We start from the raw sequence: 18,243 nt of genomic DNA, 5'->3' as shown, positions 1-18,243 counted from the left end.
GCATTGTGCAAGGTGGGGCATACCGGTGCTGAGCATGCCAGCAGAGAAAAGGGGATGCACATACAAATAGACTGTTCTAAATGTGGGGTGTGCGTGCAGGTCATTGACAGGCACTGTGGGACTGGGGTTGACCTCCTGCAACTTGGATGTAGGGTTGTTTGAGCCAAAATATGAAAGAGATCTGGAAGTAATTTGGTGGGGAATGTGGAGAAAGACTGTCTGGGAAAATCTGATGAGTGGGATCAGAGGCCTTAAAGTGGGGTGGCGGCTGGAGAACTGCCAGGCCTGGATTCAGGGTGCTGTGTGGGAGCTCTGACCATGTGGGGACAGGCCAGGACAGGTGGGACTGGGGCCTCACTGCACAGAGCCATGGGAGACACTCAGGTTTTGCTTCTTATCCAAGAGCAATAAATATAAGGGCAGTGGCAAGATCTGATTTGAGTTTTTTAAAAGCCCGCTCAGCCGCACAGTGGAGAACAATTAAGAGAAGCAGGAGAAGTAGCTGGGAGGAGTGGGCTTCAGGGTTGGGCCAGGGACAAGAGAAGGGGCTGAATTTGAGGGAGTTGCAGGAGGTAAAATCCAGTCTGTGACTTGTTGACATTTAAAGGACTATTGGTATCATTAACATAATTCTTTAAAGTTCTTTTCTTTCTTTCTTTTTCTCTCTTTCTTCCTGTATTTGCTTTTATATTAAACATGTGTCTTATGATCTAAGAATAAAATCATTCAATAAAGTGAAATAAGCACTTAAAAAATCACAGTTTGTTACAGAGTAAAAAAGAAGTATACAATTCAGTGCCACTGAGTGGGCCAGGGTGTCCTGATTCCAGAAAAACTCCCAGAGAAAGATTCCAGAGAAAGTCCCAGCTGCTGTCTCCAGGTGGTATGTGAAATGCAGGTCACCCCAGCCTGTCCATTGAGAGTTATTTTCCCTTAGATATGTGGGTGCAGATGCAGATTCAGGTTCCCCAAGGAAGTGCAAAGTATGTATTGCTTCTATTCCCAGTTGTGGGAGCAGAAAGCAGAAGTCATGAGAGAGGTACACTGAGAAGAATGAGTGCTGAAAGCCATGGGGGACACAAACAATAAGGAAGCATAGTCCCTGCTGTTTCAGGACCATCCTAGAGTCACAAATCAATACCAAGACCCAAACACAATTTTCTTGAGGGCTTCAAGGAAGTGGAGGTTGGAGGAATTAAGAAGAAAGAGCAAGAAAGGTATAACCCAATAGTAGAATGCTTGCTTAGCATGAGCAAGGCTCTGGGTTCCATGTCCAGCACCACTGGAAAAAGAAAATCTCATCAAGGAGATAGGGCATGACCTGGAAGTCAAGAATGACACTGATTCTTAATGCAGAGGGAAGTAGGGTAAACTAATCCAGAAACACTGCATGAACAAAGAGCAAACACCGAGTTGTCAAGGAACAAAGCATATCCCAGATATGTTGGAATATGGTTCCAGAGAGAAGATTCTTGAGAGAGAGAGAGAGACAGACAGACAGAGAGAGAGAGAGAGAGAGAGAGAGAGAGATTGGTGGATCCGGTTTGTAGACGACCTTGAATGGCAGGATAAGATGTAATGGAGCCATTGGAGCTGTTGAACTTGAGAACAGAGACGCCAATGTCTTGGAAAGATTAAGACCAAGGGCTGTGCCAAAAGACCAAGTTACAGTTCAACCTGGACAAGCTTCTCAAAGAACAGTGTAAGACATTCTATGTGATTGACATCTCTAGGAACAAAGATTCTGACAGATGAAGTTCATCTTGGGGTTATTGGTCCACACATCCACCATATCTGAAAGACAGAGAAAATCAAGGGTGACATGGAGAGGTATCTGTTGACTTCTGGAGACAATGAAACTTCTAGGGTGCCATGAAGGACTGTTCTTTCTACTGAGATTTGGCCAATATTAATCTAATCCTGGTTAAAAATGAATACTTAAAAACAACTCAGTGACAAAAAAATGACTCAATTCTCTAGTTTTCGGGAATCTTCTTTGCACGTTCTCTAACTGGCTCTAAGAACACCTTCTGTTGCTAATCTTCTCCCCAAGACTTGAGTGATTTCTGTTTCCTCTCCACTTGCTTCACATGGTCCCCTGGAGTTGGAAAGCCATAGGGATTGAGAGCTGAGTTTTCAAGAGGCAGGAGGCCAGTTTCCCACTGCTGAAGCATCAGGGTCAGGGAGATTGACGGATTGGGAACAGACTTCATTTGTACATGTGGTGGAGTTGTAATGGGGTATAAGTTTGTGCTTTGGGGTAAGTCAGGTTGAGCTCCTTTTCAGAACAGGATGGCTATATGATTCCAAATATTTCCTTTACTTTCAGGGGAATTATAGCACCACAGTGAAGCGGGACCAAGTTCTGCACTGGAGATGGGAATCCGAACTCCCTTTGGAATGTGCAACACATTTTGCAAGAATACAGAGTATGGTGGACGATGACAAGTTCCCCAAACTGAGTATCTGGAGCAACTGGAGCTCATGGGAGGAAGTTCATGGTAAGAAGTGAGGTGGTTTTTGAGCTGGGCATAGTGGCACATGCCTGTAATCCCAGAGGCTTGGGAGGCTCAGGCAGGAGGATCATGAGTTCAAAGTCAGCTTCAGCAATGGTAGGCAGTAAGCAACTCAGTGAGACCCAAAATACAAAATAGGGCTAGGGAAATGGCTCAGTTGTCAAGTGCCCCTGATTCAATCCCTGGTACCAAAAAAATAAAAATAAAAAATAAAGCTAAAGCAACATCAACAAAAACCTCAGATATCTGTCTCTCCACAGCAAACTTTACAACCTTGCTTTTAGTTCTAATATAAGCCAATCTTCCCACCCCGTTGTTTTAAGGTAGCAAGAATAGCATGAAGTAAGATGCAGATACACTCGACTCTGGGCCTCCCACACGGCTGCTCTCTATAGAGCTATTATGTTCACTTAAAAATGGCAATAATACAGGAGTTGGCAGTGGCACTGGTAATGTGCCATCTTTGGCAATAAAGGCAACAATGGTGGTTTTAGTGTGACAATAGGAGCCATGGTGAAAGCATTGCCTTATATGAACCAAAGGATATTGGTTTTGGTGTAGAAATTTAGACTTCTATTTTCCCCAGGAAGTGAAAATAGCTAAAGCCATCTTCTGAGGGTGAGGTAGGAGGGGTTTGTCTCAAGTTCTAAATGAGATTCTAACCAAGCTTTTTTGTCTTGCAGTTCAAGATTATCCTGGACCAAGTACATTGTTAGTATTTCCTAAAAATAAACTGGTAGAAGAAGGCTCCGGTATCACTATCTGTTATATTTCTGGGATTAATCACAATAACATAACCTGCTACTTGCATAATGAACTGATTCATGGAGAACAACTTGATCCAAAGGCTTCTGCATTCAAGTTGAATAATGTTTCTTTTTTTAAGAGATCAGGGACAAATTTCTTTTGTAAAGTGAACCAAACAGACATTCAAAATGGCACCACTTTCTTTGTGTCAAGTAAGTGTACAAATTTTGTTTCCCCCTCTTCTCATTTTCTGTGGAGTGTACTGACTCTCCTTTACCAGAAGACAAGTAAACATTCCCGTGAATGATCTTAGTTTCCTTTTGTTTCCCAAGTCTTCTAGGAGAGATTCTGAAAATGGAATTCCAAAGCAATGTTTCCAGGATTTCCTGTTGTTTCCTTGCCCATACAAACAATTTTATTCCTAGAAACTGACAGCCCTAAAAGAGAGAAAGCTCAGGTCATGACCTGGACTTCTAAGGAAATAGCCGACTCTGCCTCAGCTGGAGTGGAATCAGTTATCTCAGGACCATGGAGGGAGGAGGGGGCTGCACATCATCTGACCACAGCAACACAGTCAGGGTGGTGGCCCAGAAGACGTGTGTCCAAATCGTGCCCTGGCTGGGCCTGTGCTCTTGGCCAAGTTTTCTAGCCTTTCTGAGCCAGTATGGGGGTGATGGTGGTTGGGGGGTTTATGACCATGGGCAGTGCCAGGCCTCATCGCACTGGTGGCATATACCAAAATTTCAACAAATGGTGGCCATTCTTGTTCTAAATTGTGGGGAAAGTTGACTCTGTGGGCTATATCAGTAGAGTGGGGACATGTTGACATTTCTGCAGGTCTCTTGTGTGCCCACTCAGTGGCCTCCTGTGCTTTGTCTTAAGTGCCTCATTTCCTTGTACTGTAGGACAATATCTGTGACAGCTCTCTTCCTCCTTCTATTGTCAAAGTGGATAATTCCAGTGTCTTGGGATTATCTGTGTGCCTTAATGTGGACACTGGGAACAGCAGTGGCTCCAGCATCTGAGAGGTGCTTTGCCATTTCTTGGGACTCTCAGCTCCCAGCTGTTGAGTTTATCCAGGTCACAGAGTCTGACTTTCTAGCATCTTCTGGGCTTTCTGTAAGTCACATCACCCAAAATGAAACACCAAACAGGCACTAGGGACACATCCTCTCAAATGGACATGGTGCCAACCTCTTACATAACACTGACCACCCATTCCCGTGATACCCCAGAAAATCACAGAAGAGGGGCTTCGGAATGATGAGGTGCCTGTGATGTGACTTTATTGGGCTATTGATATGTGGACTTCCACTCTGAGTTTTCTTCATTGTTCTGAGTAACCCTATGGCTTCAGATCCCGAGCAGAGCTTTCCATTTAATCTGTCTTTCAATAAAAGTGTTTAATTAGGTCTTTCATCTGTTTCTTTGTTCGGGTAGAAGTACTTGAGGAACCCAAGAACTTTTCTTGTGAAACTCAGGACTTCGAGACCTTGAAATGTACTTGGTATCCTGGGGTGGACACTGGCTTGGATTGGAATATACAACATTCCCAAAGCTACACTTTATTTGAATCGTAAGTTATCTCTAGTTGTATTGACAGATTCTTCCTTGTTTGTGATGTAGGTGACAACAAGCTACACTTAGATGTTGTATACAAAAATGTTAGAAAGTTGATACAAATGTTTCCAATTACCTGCCAGGGTCAGGAGGAAATCTTTAAGTGATCACAGGTGTATCATACTCTCTACCTGAGGGGTTTCTTTTTCTTCAAAAATATGTACCATAGAAATAAGAAAAATAGTTCATACTATATCTTTATGTGAAAGTAATCCCATCTGATGATCTGTCTCTATCTCATTTTCCAACTTTTTAAGACTGCTTAAATTTAATTGATAGAGTTGCGCATGGTAGTGCACACCTATAACCCCAGCTACTCTGGAAGCCGAGGCAAGAGGATAAAAAAATAAAAAGGGCAGGGAATGTAGCTCAGTGGTAGAGCATCCCTGGCTTAAATCACCAGTAGCACACACAGAAAGCTGATTGATGTTCTCCCCTCTGAATGAATCAGCAATTCATTAATACATTTAATCAAATATAGCAAATACATAGAAACGGTGTTTTCATTACTGGTATCTTAGTGACGGATCAATGCCAATATGTGGAATATTGTTTTAAAGTCACTCCCAAGGGACAGGGAGAGACATCTGCTTTGACAAAGGAGTAAACCCTTTAATTGTTGTTTTGTTTTGTTTTGAAGATTTTCTGGGAAAAAACAAAGTTGCAAACACAAAGACTCGTGCGATTGGAAAATAACTCAAGATTCACAAGAAATGTATAATTTCACGCTCACAGCAGCAAATAACTTAAGGAAGAGAAGTGTTAATATTATTTTTAACCTGAGTCATCGAGGTGAGAATAGATTTGTTACAGCAACTGTGGCCACCAACATACCTGACTGTACGATCGAGTAAATGTGATGTAGGATTTTTGCCTAATACACAGCCTAAGTGAAAGTTATAATTTATACCCTCTGTTCATGCCACACTTACCCTTGAAGATGCATGCACCCCTATTAATTGTTTATTTGGATAATGTTTTAAGCACCTAGTAGCTTACTAACCAACTTAAAAACCAGGACTCTGACATAAACTTATTTCATGATCTATTTCACTGCCTCCCTACTGGTCTCATTCCACCAAGATTATTTTTTGTTTAAATTGTGTATAGGTGTGTTTGTGTGTATTCTTATTTTTTATTTAATTCTAAAAATAATTCAATTTTGTTTGGTTTTAATGTGTATGAAGGATGTCAATCTGTGTGTAAGAATCTAGTAACTGCTTTTTATAGAATATTAAATGGCTAAGATTTGCTCATATTGTTGAGTCTTCCTAGTCCATCCATTTACTACAATATAGCATTTCATGTAAATATACGATATTTTATTCACTTATTTCTTTGGATGGATTTCAAGTTGTCTCCAGGTTTTTACTTTTGAGTACCATTTTAGTTAATGAGCATTTAACACACGTGTTTTAGTATACATATGCAAATGTTTTTCTTGAGTAATGTACCTGAGGATAGAATTGGCAGAGGTATAGAGTATCTGAATGTTCACCTTATATGAGATAATATCAAATTATTTCCAAAGAAATTGTCCCAATGGAACCATCTTAGGGATGCACATATCTCTTCACATTGGTTATTCTTGCTTTTCATTTTTCTTAGGGCTGAGTATCTCTTCCTATGTTTTGAACACATCTGCTTTCTCTTTTATAAAAATATTTATTCATGCTGTTTGTTACTTTTCTATACATTGTTTATGCTTTAATTGACAAATTATCTGTATATTCTTGATGCTGATGCTTTTTGTTCCTATATATTACTAATATCTTCTCCAGTTTGTACCTTTTCATTATCTTATACATGCCTATTGATAGATAAAAGCTCTCAATTTTCACATAATTATCTCAAAATATTTTAAAGAAATCCTTTCCTGTCCTTTGATCAGAAATCTAGTCACCTGTAATACTTTACTAAGAATTTTTAAATTGTTTTTTAAATTAAACCCCTGATTTTTTTCAATTAAATCCATGTGGAACTGATTTTTATATATTAAATAAGGTAGAGATATAACACTGAATTTCTTAAGTTTCAGATGAGTCTCAACTTAAGGTAAATATCTTCCCTCTTCTTGGCCAAATATATCCTCATGATTCTTGGTGCTGTATTCTTCTATATAAACCTGAGAATTGATACATCAAAGTCTATAAAAACCCTGTCGATTTTTTCATTGGATTTATGATTAACCTACAAATGTAGCCTGGATCACTCTCTTTATGTTATTACATCTTCCTATGCATGGAGATGGTATATTTTTACATTTATTTTGGCCTTTGTTAATGTCTGTACATAAGGTTTAAAAATCTTCCCACAAATTACTTCCTGCATGGTTTTTGTGCTACGACCATGAAAACAATTTCTAAAAACAATTTAAACTGTTTTAAACATTTAATCTCCTCATTTTCTTTCCTATAATTTTGATTTTTTTTAAAATTGGGAAACCCCTCCATTTTAAAAAAATAGTTGTTTATTTTCTTTAAAATCCAGTCATTTTACTCTACTCTATCTCCCCCATCAAAGCATATAGATATTACATATTAGATCCATCTCTCTTCTAACCTTTACTGAATCTTTTTGGTCTATAAGTAACTATATATTCTTAATGTTCCACCACCAGTTCTTATGCAAATGCTCATCTATTCAGTTTGGTTATTTGAAGTTCATGCTTGTGGGAACAAGAGTCCAGTGAATTCTTGAATGTCAGTCAAAGTTTGACTCTGGTCTTTGTATTTAAAAGTCAGTTTGAGTGAATACAAAATCCTTTAACTTGCATTTCCTCCCTTGAGTGTCATAAACTGCATTTCTCCATTTTCTCCTGGCATATAGCAATGCAGACAAAGGCCGCATGGTCATGGCAATCTGTTTATTTTCCACTAGAAGCAATGTGATCTTGTTACCTAAATGCCCAAAGGATTTTTTTTTCCTCTTTAAAATTCAGTAATTTTATTATGGTTTGTCTTGATGTTGTCTATTCTAGGTTGATATTTTTGGTAACATGATATGTTCCTTCTGTGTGTAGCTACAAATACTTTGAAAGTATTTGTTGTTTTTTGTTGTTGTTTTGTGTTTGCTAAACTATCTACCATGTTGACAGGCAATAAACGTCAGGCAAAGGTTAAAGGGCAGACCCTAGTCAGTTTGCTTCTTTTGGTTTTCTTTCTCAGAAATTGCTAGTTTCCACTTATTGGGCCTTTTTTTCAATCTTCAATATGTGCCACTTTCCCTTGAATTATTTTTTATCTCTTCGTTTAATTTAGATTATTAAAAGTTGTCTTCTTTTACCTTCTCTCTACTCAAAGGAACGATCGGTTGTGTTCATTTGCTCTTGGGCCTTCTCCCAGTTTAGTTTTCATTTCTAATTCATTTTTAAAATTTTTGTATTTATTTCTTTTTTGAGTTGTCCCTCAGTTATGACTTTTCTAAATCTGAGTTATATTGTTCTTTAATACCTTGCATCACTTTTTCCAAGTCTTTTGGTCTGTTTTGAAATAGTCTGTTATCTCACTGGCTCTTGCATTACCCATGGTTACATCCTCTTTTCCTTACAAGGTGGGGTTTGCCCATGCCCTTGCTATCATTTCTCAATCTGCTAGGAGTTTAAGTATTTGGGCTTTTTTCCCCAAAAAACAAACAAACAAATTTGGCTTTAAAATATTCTTTTAATTGTATCTTTCTTTGCTAATTGAATTTCTTTTTTTTTTAGAGAGAGAGAATTTTTTAATATTTATTTTTTAGTTTTTGGTGGACACAACATCTTTATTTTATTTTTATGTGGTGCTGAGGATTGAACCCAGCGCCCTGCACATGCCAGGCGAGCGCGCTACCGCTTGAGCCACATCCCCAGCCCAGCTAATTGAATTTCTGCTTTTATTTTCATTATCTGTTTTCTTTTGCTTCCTTGGATTTATTCTGATGTTCTTTATATTTTCGTAAGTTGGATACTGGTTCACAAATACAATGCTTAAAGACATAAATCTCCATTGAAATATCAATTTTATCATCTAAAATAATCCAGTAAATGTTGGCACTAGAATTCCTTTTTTATAATGAGCTATATATGATACCGTCTATAATCCATGAATTATGTGTTTTAAATTTTACTAATAGAAGAATGTTTGTCTCTTCATTACTAATTTCTAACAGATTTCACTGTGATCAGTAAAGCTGTCTATGTAATGCAGGTTCATTGAACTGTTGAGCTTTGTTTTGTGGTCTTATACCTTGCCGTCAGCATATGGTCTGTGGATTGAAGTGTCTGTCACCTGGGATCTTTGTGGAAGTGCAGAATTTCAGGCATCATCTAGCATGCATGCATTGTAATTGTTCTGTGGATCTATGAGATGTGTTAGTTGTGTTGCTCAGATCTTTTATATCCTTGAGTTTTGCTAATCAGTCTACCAATAATTGGGAAGTATTTACAAAAATTACCCACTGTTTATAGAATCATTTCTCCTTATAGTAACGGTAAATTTTGTCTTAAGAATTTTGTGGATATTATCAAACTTACATTTTAAAATTGCTATACCATTTGTATGAGACTTCCTATATCTTTAAAAAATACTCATGTTGCTTATTTAAAGTTCTCAGTCTATTTGTTCTAATACCACTTGTCATGGTTTAGATCTGGAATGTCCCTAAAAGTCTCATATTTTGAAGGTATGGTCCCCAAAGAAGCAATGATCAGAGGTGAGGCTTTTAGGAAACAAATAGATCATGAGGGCTTTAACCTCCCTGAGTGGATTAATCCACTTGATGGATTAATAATTTGAATGGATCTCTGGGAGGTGGTGGAAACTATAGACAGGTAGAGCGTGACTGGAGGAAAGAAGTCACTAGGACATGACCTTGGGGACTCTATCTTCTCTCTGGATGCTCACCAACCCCCTCCTTCCTGGATGTCATGATCTGAACCACTTTTCTCTGCCATGCCCTTCTGCCACGATGTTCTGCCTCACTTCAGGTTCAAAACAATGGAGCCAGCCCACGATGGACTAAAGCCTTTGTAACCAGGAGCCAAAATGGACTTTCATCCCTTAAGTTTTTTATATCAGGTATTTTAATCACAGTGATGAAAAGCTGACTAACACCACTGCTACACTGTTGACTGTAGATCAATTGGCTGTATTCCTGTTGCGCAGATCTCTCATTATTTTGGCATGTGAGCCTGACTTCTCCTACAAGTGGTGTCCAACAACTTGGACTTCTCCTAAAAGTGGATGCCATGTTGTCAGGGCACACTTATCAGGGGAAGATGTAATAGCCTGGGCCAAGTCTTGTGGGCAGGTGATGAGCTGAGGATCAGGAGATAGAGGCCCTAGGAAACCAGAATTAAGCACTCCTCCCTGCACCAGACAGCCCTTCAGCTCAGGGTTTCATGCTCATCCCTCAAGCAGCAGCATCAGGAGGTTAGATGGCAATCCACCAGCCTGGGGGTTCAGGGAAGAGGAGTGGGGAAGAGACTCTGCAGGTCTGTTGGCTCCATGGGTTTCCCTCAGCTGCTTTTAGTGTTCTGCCTCCCCTAACCTTACTCCTGGGGATTCCTGCTCCAGTGGTCTGAGTTTCTGCCAGTGTGTGTGGAAGGGAGGGTGTACAGAATTCCTTAGTTTTCTCTGAATCTTTATCCAGTGTTTGGGGGGAGGGAGCCATCATCCTGTCCTGGTTCAGTATTTCATTAGTAAGTCTTCTTTCCTTATCTCCCTTGTCATCTTCTGTCCAACTATTATAGGTTGGCATTTGTGGTGGCCAGACAGGATCTATATTTGATATCATCATACCTGAAGGCTTTCAACTAAGGCAGAATCATCATAGCAACAATTTTGCTATGCTCTCTTAACTAGAATAAAAAACTGGCTTTTTATTGAAGATCCCAAATCAGGTTGTCTTTTGTAGGTAGAGATACCCAAATCCTGGTTTTATTCTTACCTCTCTAGTTCCTGCTTGTCTTCAGAGGCTTAGCCTTCTCTGCCAGACACCAATATTTGCAGTACCTCAAGTCTTGCCCATATGCTTTTTCTCTTACCTAGTGGATAATCTGACATGCTTGTGGCTTTAGTAACTTTCTGTATACAGATGAAGTTCTCTGTCATGATCTGAACCAATGTAATTCTGCATATCTGAGTATATTCTTGACACTTCAAACATGCCTTATACCCTAAGTTTAAAAACTGAACTCATGCTATTGCTTCTTTCTCATACTTGGTTCTATTCTAGCATGTTCCATCTCTGTGAATGACGTGGCCTATAATCTGATTTTCTGCAAGTCAATTGTGGGAATCATCTTTGCACTTTTCTTTCTTTGACCACTCACATTTACTCCACCTACAATTACTATTTATTTTTTGCCTAAATATGTTTTACACCTACTCGCTTTTTTCCATCTGTACCATTACTGTTCATCCAGTCCACTACCCTGCTCACTTGAACCACAGCTATGGCTTCCTCCCAGGTCTAGAAGTATCTTAATGTTCTTCACACCTTGGCAAACTGGTCATCTCAAAACCAGATTTGATCATGTCACCCCTGCCTCCCCGCTTCAAACTCAATGAGGAATTTTTCTCATGATAAAGACAACATCACTTACTGTGACCTTGATGGCCTTACACAGAGCAGCTACTACCTTTTCTTTTCCCTCTGCTATCAATGTGAGGTCATGAACCTTCTCTCTCTTGCAGGTGTCTCACAATCTCTTCTGATGTAGAATTTTTGTTTTCTTAGGATTTTTTTTTTGGTACTGGGGATTGACCTCTGGTGTGCTTTACTGTTGAGTTATATTTCCAGTTCTACTTTTTAAGGGTTTTGCTAAGTTGTTGAGGGTCTCACCAAATTACTGAGGCTGGCCTCAAAGCTTTCTGCCTCAGCCACCCAAGTCACTGGGATTGGAGGTGTATGCCACTACTCCCAGCTTCATTTTACCTTCTGATCTCTTGCCTATCTTGTAGATCAGCTTATTCACTAGGCCACCTTGCAGTACAGAGTGACCAAAACTGAGTAAGCTTCCCTAATAAGCTCAAATGCTAATGTATGTTAAGTGGACCGGTGGTGAGAGTGCGTTTGTTTATATAGGAAACCTATAAACAAGTGAAATAATTTTAAGTATTGATAATTCCTATTCAGAAGATAAAATGCAAATAATGGTGTACAGAAGGCCCAAGATGCTGCTTCATCAGGATAGTTGGGGGAAACTTCTCTGAAGGAGTGGAGTCCTGAAGGATGAGCAGGAGGGAGCCGTCCAGGGTAAAAGCATTTTATGCAAAAAAGAACAGGATTTGAAAAGGTTGTGGAATGGAAAAAGCTTGGGGGTGTTTTGAGGAGCAGTGAGGATGTCCTTATGTCTTTAAGGAAAAAAACAAGGAGACTGGAGTGGCAGACAGTTATGGAACAACAGTTATGGAACTGCATGAGACCTTTGGATTGGAAGGTTTTCATCAGGAGAAAGACATGATGGCATTTATGTGTGGGAAAAAAAAATCCCTCCCACTGGACCATAAGGATAGGGTGGTGGAAGGAGATGGTTAGGGGCTGTTGCAGTAATGGAGTTGGTGGAAAGAGAGCATCTTTTGAGTACAGTTTAGAATGGAATTGATAGGATTTCTGGAGGGAAATCATGTGGATTAAAAGGGAAAGAGAATTTAGGATGGACTCCTAGGATTTGGGCTTCAACAACCCGGCAAACAAGTTTTGGAAAATACTAGCCCACCACAGTTTTGTTGTTGTGGTTGTGATATCTTGCCACAGAGTCCTTGAGTTTAAACAGAGCACCTCCAGCTTCTTTCCAGGTGGTGGGAGCCAGATCCTCACCTGGTAAGGCACGGTTGCTGTTCTTTGGACAAACATTGTGGCATCAGGAATACTGCTGTAGTTTACCATGGGCAGGATGAGAGGGTGGCTCTGCTCTGTGACACACAAGGAGGAGGGTGGCAGATCCAGTGCTTCCTGGTTACCCACAGTGGCCATAGCTGTGGAGAGCCTGATGAAGACATTGTTCTTCCAGGTCTCTGCTGCCATGTCCTTGTGGGGAAAGCAGATGGCAGCTTGCGTCCTATTCCCCTCCCTCCTGGGGTCTTAGGTATTTCTTATCTGGGATTGGACCTAGTTGGTATAGTTGCCCAGTCTGTCTGTCTTCTGGACAGCCATAGCCCTTGTTGCCTGACCCAGATCTCCTGGCCTCAACCAGTCCAGGGAGGAAGACAGTGTCCTATACAAACTTAGAATGTATGATAATGTCCATACAACTGGAAGGACTCTAACTCCTTAGTACTCCTTGGTCCTATTCTCCACCTGCTTGGGATTCCATGGGGGCGGCATATTGGGGAGCTATCACTTCCACATTAGAGTTGGGGGGAAATTGTTGTAGTACTATGGTGCCTGAACCACAGACCACTCCATGTGCACTAATGGGATAAAGGAGAAATAATGACTGGGAACTCTGAGATTAGGATTTTGTAGATGTAGCCTAATAGCAGCTGCCTGGTCCACCTCCACCCCTCCATGCTCAGTGTTTCCCAGCATGCACTGCAGAGGCATGTTACCCCTTTTACTAGAGTGCTTTGTGCCCATATTGCCGTAGTCAGATAGAGTTGCCATCCAGTAGTAACTGTCTTGATGGATATTTTTTCTTCAGTGTTGTGTGAGTTGGCTTAATGGCTCAATCAGCCTATGGATAACAAATGGAAAATCTGATGAGGTTGTTTCTTGGTCAGAGTAAAGTCTCAGGGTATCCTAAAAGATGCCATCAGTTCCTCTTAAGGGTTGCTTTGGTACTACCAGGTCCACATAAGCAACACACATTTATCCCTTCTAGGCAGAAGGTGATTGCCATAGGTTTTGTCCCCACACAGTGGATTCTTTAATCACTCCATTGTATTTTCTGGAGCAGATGGTGAGGCTCTTGGCAATGGCCCATGAGGTTGGTGCAAAGGTATCAAGATATGGTGGTGGGGGTGGCCAGTATGGCCATTGCCATGTGTGAAGTTTGGCTTCTTGGGAAGAACATCCATATCCAGATTCAATCAAAAGATTGCCATTCACTGGCCAAATGGCAGCTACGGCTCACATACTGGTTGCTTTTACATTACAAAGTTATCGGTATACTATGCATAGGCATGGTTTTCGATTTTGGGTTCCATGTAGTTATGGGAAGAGCCAAAACAGACCTTACAGGTCACTTGGTCCTGAAAGTTAGTTGTTTACGGCACCCATGGGTCTCTTGAGTTCCCAGTGGGGCTGGATCTTAAATGTTCCAGTTTTACTCTGTTGAACGTGCTCAGTGTTATTGGTGGGATTTGCATGTACCCGCATGAGAATGCACAGTTCGTGTTTTAGCTCCACAAGTAGCAACTCTGGCTATAAAATGCTAAGTCTCCAAAGAGGATCATCCAACAGCAAGTGAGGTTGGCTCGCTCTGCTTGCAGTTTTCTCTTGCTACATTCTATAATCAGGAAGTCTGGAAGTTTGGGACATCTGTGATTCCATCTGACTAGCAGACTCCAAAGGTTTGAAAAGCAATGGCCAGACCCCTCCTCACTGAATGGCTTTCCAAACTTCCTATTGCAAAGATCCCATTTGAAGACAATGGCCTTGTTGGTCACCTTGAATAAAGGGAGCAAAAGGACACCCAGGTTGGGTACATGCTGTGTCCATTACTCAAAGAAACCTATTAGCAGCTCTTGGTCTTCCTTTTTATTAGTGGGTACAGTCAGGGCGAGCTATTTTTTGCTTGACTGTATCATATATTTCTTTGGCTATCAGCCCAAATGGCTTTGGCAATTAGCCTCCAATAATCCCTGGATAGTCTCTAAGCCCAGGAGATCTTTTTGTTCAATGAGACTAGGCTGTTACATGGTGACATTTCTGTGTTAAGTCCCATATTAACAAAGTAACTACCTCTCTTCTGCTGAGTACCAGTTTTGCTTTTGAGGAATAACCCACTAGGACTCTGGTAGTTTAGATGGAGGCAGAAGTGGACACAACCTCTGTTATTGCTGGAATTCTCAGCTGTGAAGGAGCTACCACTCTGGTAGAGGAAGCATTCTGTGCTACAACAAATAAAATTCTAATGTCTGTAATATACCCAGTGACCCAAGGGTCCTTCCCCACAAGCAGATAAGTGTCATGGATCATTGTGTCTGTCTCCAAACCTCCCAATGTCTTCAATTTAATTTTTCCTGTAAGGGGACTGGAAGTATTGTCATGTGAGCTCTAATATCCAAGAACCTCTGAAAAGTCAGAATTTTGTACTCTTCCTTTTGATCTTGACAGGAATAGAGGGCCGTTGGATCCTCATGGGGAACCCAGAAACTTTGGCCCCATCCCTAACTATGCAATTCGGTGTGAGACATGGGTCTGCAATGCCCCTTTATTAAGCAGACATGCCAACAAGGCTGCATGAGACTCCCCTGGCTTTTTTCTACATCTGTCCTTTAGATCATGAGTGCCCCTTTCTATGCAGGTTGCAGTGCTCATGTTAGCTCCCTCCCACATGTCTTGAGGATCATTGGAGGACTTCTTATTAATTCCCTTTCAGATGCTGTGTTAGTCAGTTTTTCATCACTGTAACAAAAATACCTTGCAATAACAACTTAGAGAAGGAAAACTTTATTTTGGCTCATGGTTTCAGAGACCCCCTTCATGGACAACTCCCTTGCCCTGAGCCCAAGGTAAGGCAGAGAGCCTCATGGCAGAAGAGCATGTCAGAGGAGCACAGCTCTGCTCTTGGGGCCAGGAAGCAGAGAGAGAGGGATGGGAAGGGGCTGTGGGGAAGATATACCCTTCCAGGACATACCCCAGTGATCCACCTCCTGTAATCACAGCCCACCAGGCTACAGTTACCACCCACTTATTCCATTCACAATCCAATCTTTTCACCTCTAAATGTTCTTTTATTAATGTAGGAGCTTTGGGGGGATATTTTATATCCAAACCATAACAGATGCCTAAGAGTCCATCTAAATATTTACTACCCAGGCTTTCCAGGGATGAAAGATCACATAAGTGCCTGATAGTCAGGGAATTGTGAATGAGCTTATCTATTCCCATTTTTTTTTCTGTCTCAATCCATGCAACACATGCTTGTGTGTGTGTGTGTGTGTGTGCATGTGCGTGTGCTAGAGAGAGAAACTTATGTCCCCCTCAGTATCCTTCTTTCCTCATAAATCATTCAGCTGCATGACCATCCCTTGCACCACCAGGCTGACATTTCTACCTGGGCCAGGTATGAGAGGGAATGTTGCTCCTCCCACTTAGCCAGTAAACCATGTTTCTGTCAGACTGTATCCTGCTCACTCATTGGTTATATACTAGTTATGTGAAGTAGATTTGTTACTTAAAGACAAGCAGAAAAAAGATAATGAGAGTCTTGGAATTCATGGCTAGTTAGTCCCCGCAGGGCTCAGGAAAGCTGCCTAGGACAGCTGGAATATCATCTTTTGAGTTTTCTCACTTGCCTTACTGCTGCAGGACCTCAGAAAGTAGCCTGCCCTGGATTTTATACCCTGGGGACATATGAACTCACTTATCAGGACATCTTGTTTTTAGAAGGGACTGGAAGAGAGCCCACACTGTTCCAACCAGCACTGCCCCCAGCTTCCTTATCTCAGAATTTTATATTCCCAGAATATTCTTCCCAGAGTATTCTAGTTATTCTTGATAATTATAAACAAGAACTGGCAGCGTAGGAGGTGGAGTATATGTCAGTATATGTCTTCTAGAGAATTGATCTTGTATCTTCAACTTACTATTCCACTGTTTCGTGTAAAAATGTAGGGCTTCTTATTAATTCCCTCTCAGACGCTGTGTTAGTCAGTTTTTCATCACTCTGACAAAAATACCTTACAATAACAACTTAGAGGAGGAAAACTTTATTTTGGCTCATGGTTTCAGAGCTATCTATCTACTCCTTTATACTATTCTACTATGGCAGGGTATAGTTATCATATGTGTTACACTTACATACAGTGGAAACCCGACCAGACAGTGTTTCACTTTTTGCTTTAACATTCATACATACTTCAAAAAACTTGAGAAGAAAATAGTCTTCTATTGTATTTACCCAAATAGCTACAAGTTCTGTTGTTATTCCTTCCCTATCTGAAGGTGCACGTTTCCCTCTCATATCTTTACCATTCAACCTGAAGCTCTCCATTTAGCATTTCTGCATTCCATTTAGGGCAGTTCTGCTAGTAAAACATTCTTGGTCTTGCTTCTCTGATAATGTCTATTTGCCTTCTTTCCTGAAACTGACTGTTTCTGGGTATTGAATTCTAGGCTGAGACTTTTCTTCTGCAATTTAAAGATGTTCCACCACCTTCTGCCCTCCATGGCTTCTCATATAAAATGTGAAATCCCTTGAATGATTCTGTACATAATGAATGTTGTTTATCCAGATGCTTAATTTTTTTCTGTATCTTTGGTTTTCAAGAAAATTATTTTAGTTCTATAAAATTATTATTAGTCTAGGTGTAATTTTCCTTGACTATATCATTCTCCAAACTTCTTGAATAGGTAACTTTATGCAGCTTACCAACCAACTTTGGGAGTTTTCCACCATTATTTATTCAATTATTACTTTGGACTTATCTCTTTCTTCTGTACTTCTGGTACTTCTGACATTGTTGTAACATTTTTTTTTTAATTGGGCTGGGGATGTAGCTCAGTGGTAGAGTATATGCTTAGCATGTGTAGGGTCCTGAATTCAATCCCCAATGTGCACACATGCACACACAAATCACTTAATTGTTTAAGGACCTTGAGACCCTTCATTTTTTTTCAGTCTTTTTTTATGGCCTTTGAGTTGAATAATTTCTGTTGATATATCCTCAAAACTTTCTTGAGTCTAATGTGTTTAGGATAGACTTTAGTTTTACTCCATTTGTGGTTTTAATCCTGAGCTTCTTGAATCTGTAGATTTATGTCTTGCACCAAATTTAGGGAGTTTTTAGCCATTATTTACTCAGCATTGCATTTTTTTTTCTCCTCCCACTCTGGGTACTCTGACTAATATTGGAGACTTTTGCTGTTATAATCCCACATCTTCTGAGGCCTGGTTTACTTCTCAACAACTCTTTTTCTTCCCACTTATTTGGTTGGGTCATTTCTACTGATCTGCTTTCAGGTTCATGGACTTACCCATGTCTTCTCTCTTTGGCTGCTGTTCCTCTAAAATGAGTTTTTTATTTCTATGATTATATTTTTCAGGTCTAAAATTTCCCTTTTATCTTTTACATTTTTACTCAGGCTTTCGGTTTTTCTATTTGTTTTGAGAATGTTCATGATTGCTTGTTGAACAGATTATAATTGTTTAAAAGTGTTTAAACATTCCTGGCACATGCCTGGAATCCCAGTGGCTGAGAGGCTGAGGCAG

General features: G+C 40.4%; 1 protein-coding gene across 3 annotated transcripts in view; it reads left to right on the top strand.

Annotated features, from left to right (window-relative positions):
- The window catches only part of Osmr (oncostatin M receptor), a 63,353-nt gene that overhangs the window by 24,267 nt on the left and 20,843 nt on the right, over window positions 1–18,243 (top strand). For all 3 annotated transcript variants that reach the window (XR_007347460.1, XM_015496346.2, XM_048802874.1), the window contains exons 4-7: window positions 2,330–2,501; window positions 3,200–3,475; window positions 4,704–4,839; window positions 5,524–5,675. Coding sequence is in view for 2 of the 3 variants with exons in the window: in XM_015496346.2 (XP_015351832.1) it covers window positions 2,330–2,501; window positions 3,200–3,475; window positions 4,704–4,839; window positions 5,524–5,675 (736 nt within the window). In the remaining variant the exon portion in view is untranslated. The remainder of the gene's footprint in view (window positions 1–2,329; window positions 2,502–3,199; window positions 3,476–4,703; window positions 4,840–5,523; window positions 5,676–18,243) is intronic.

The sequence above is a fragment of the Marmota marmota genome, unplaced genomic scaffold, assembly GCF_001458135.2.
Source record: "Marmota marmota marmota unplaced genomic scaffold, marMar, whole genome shotgun sequence".
Taxonomy (NCBI): domain Eukaryota; kingdom Metazoa; phylum Chordata; class Mammalia; order Rodentia; family Sciuridae; genus Marmota; species Marmota marmota.
The sequence above is the reverse complement of the archived record's forward strand: the minus strand, read 5'-3'. Positions and strand labels throughout refer to the sequence as shown.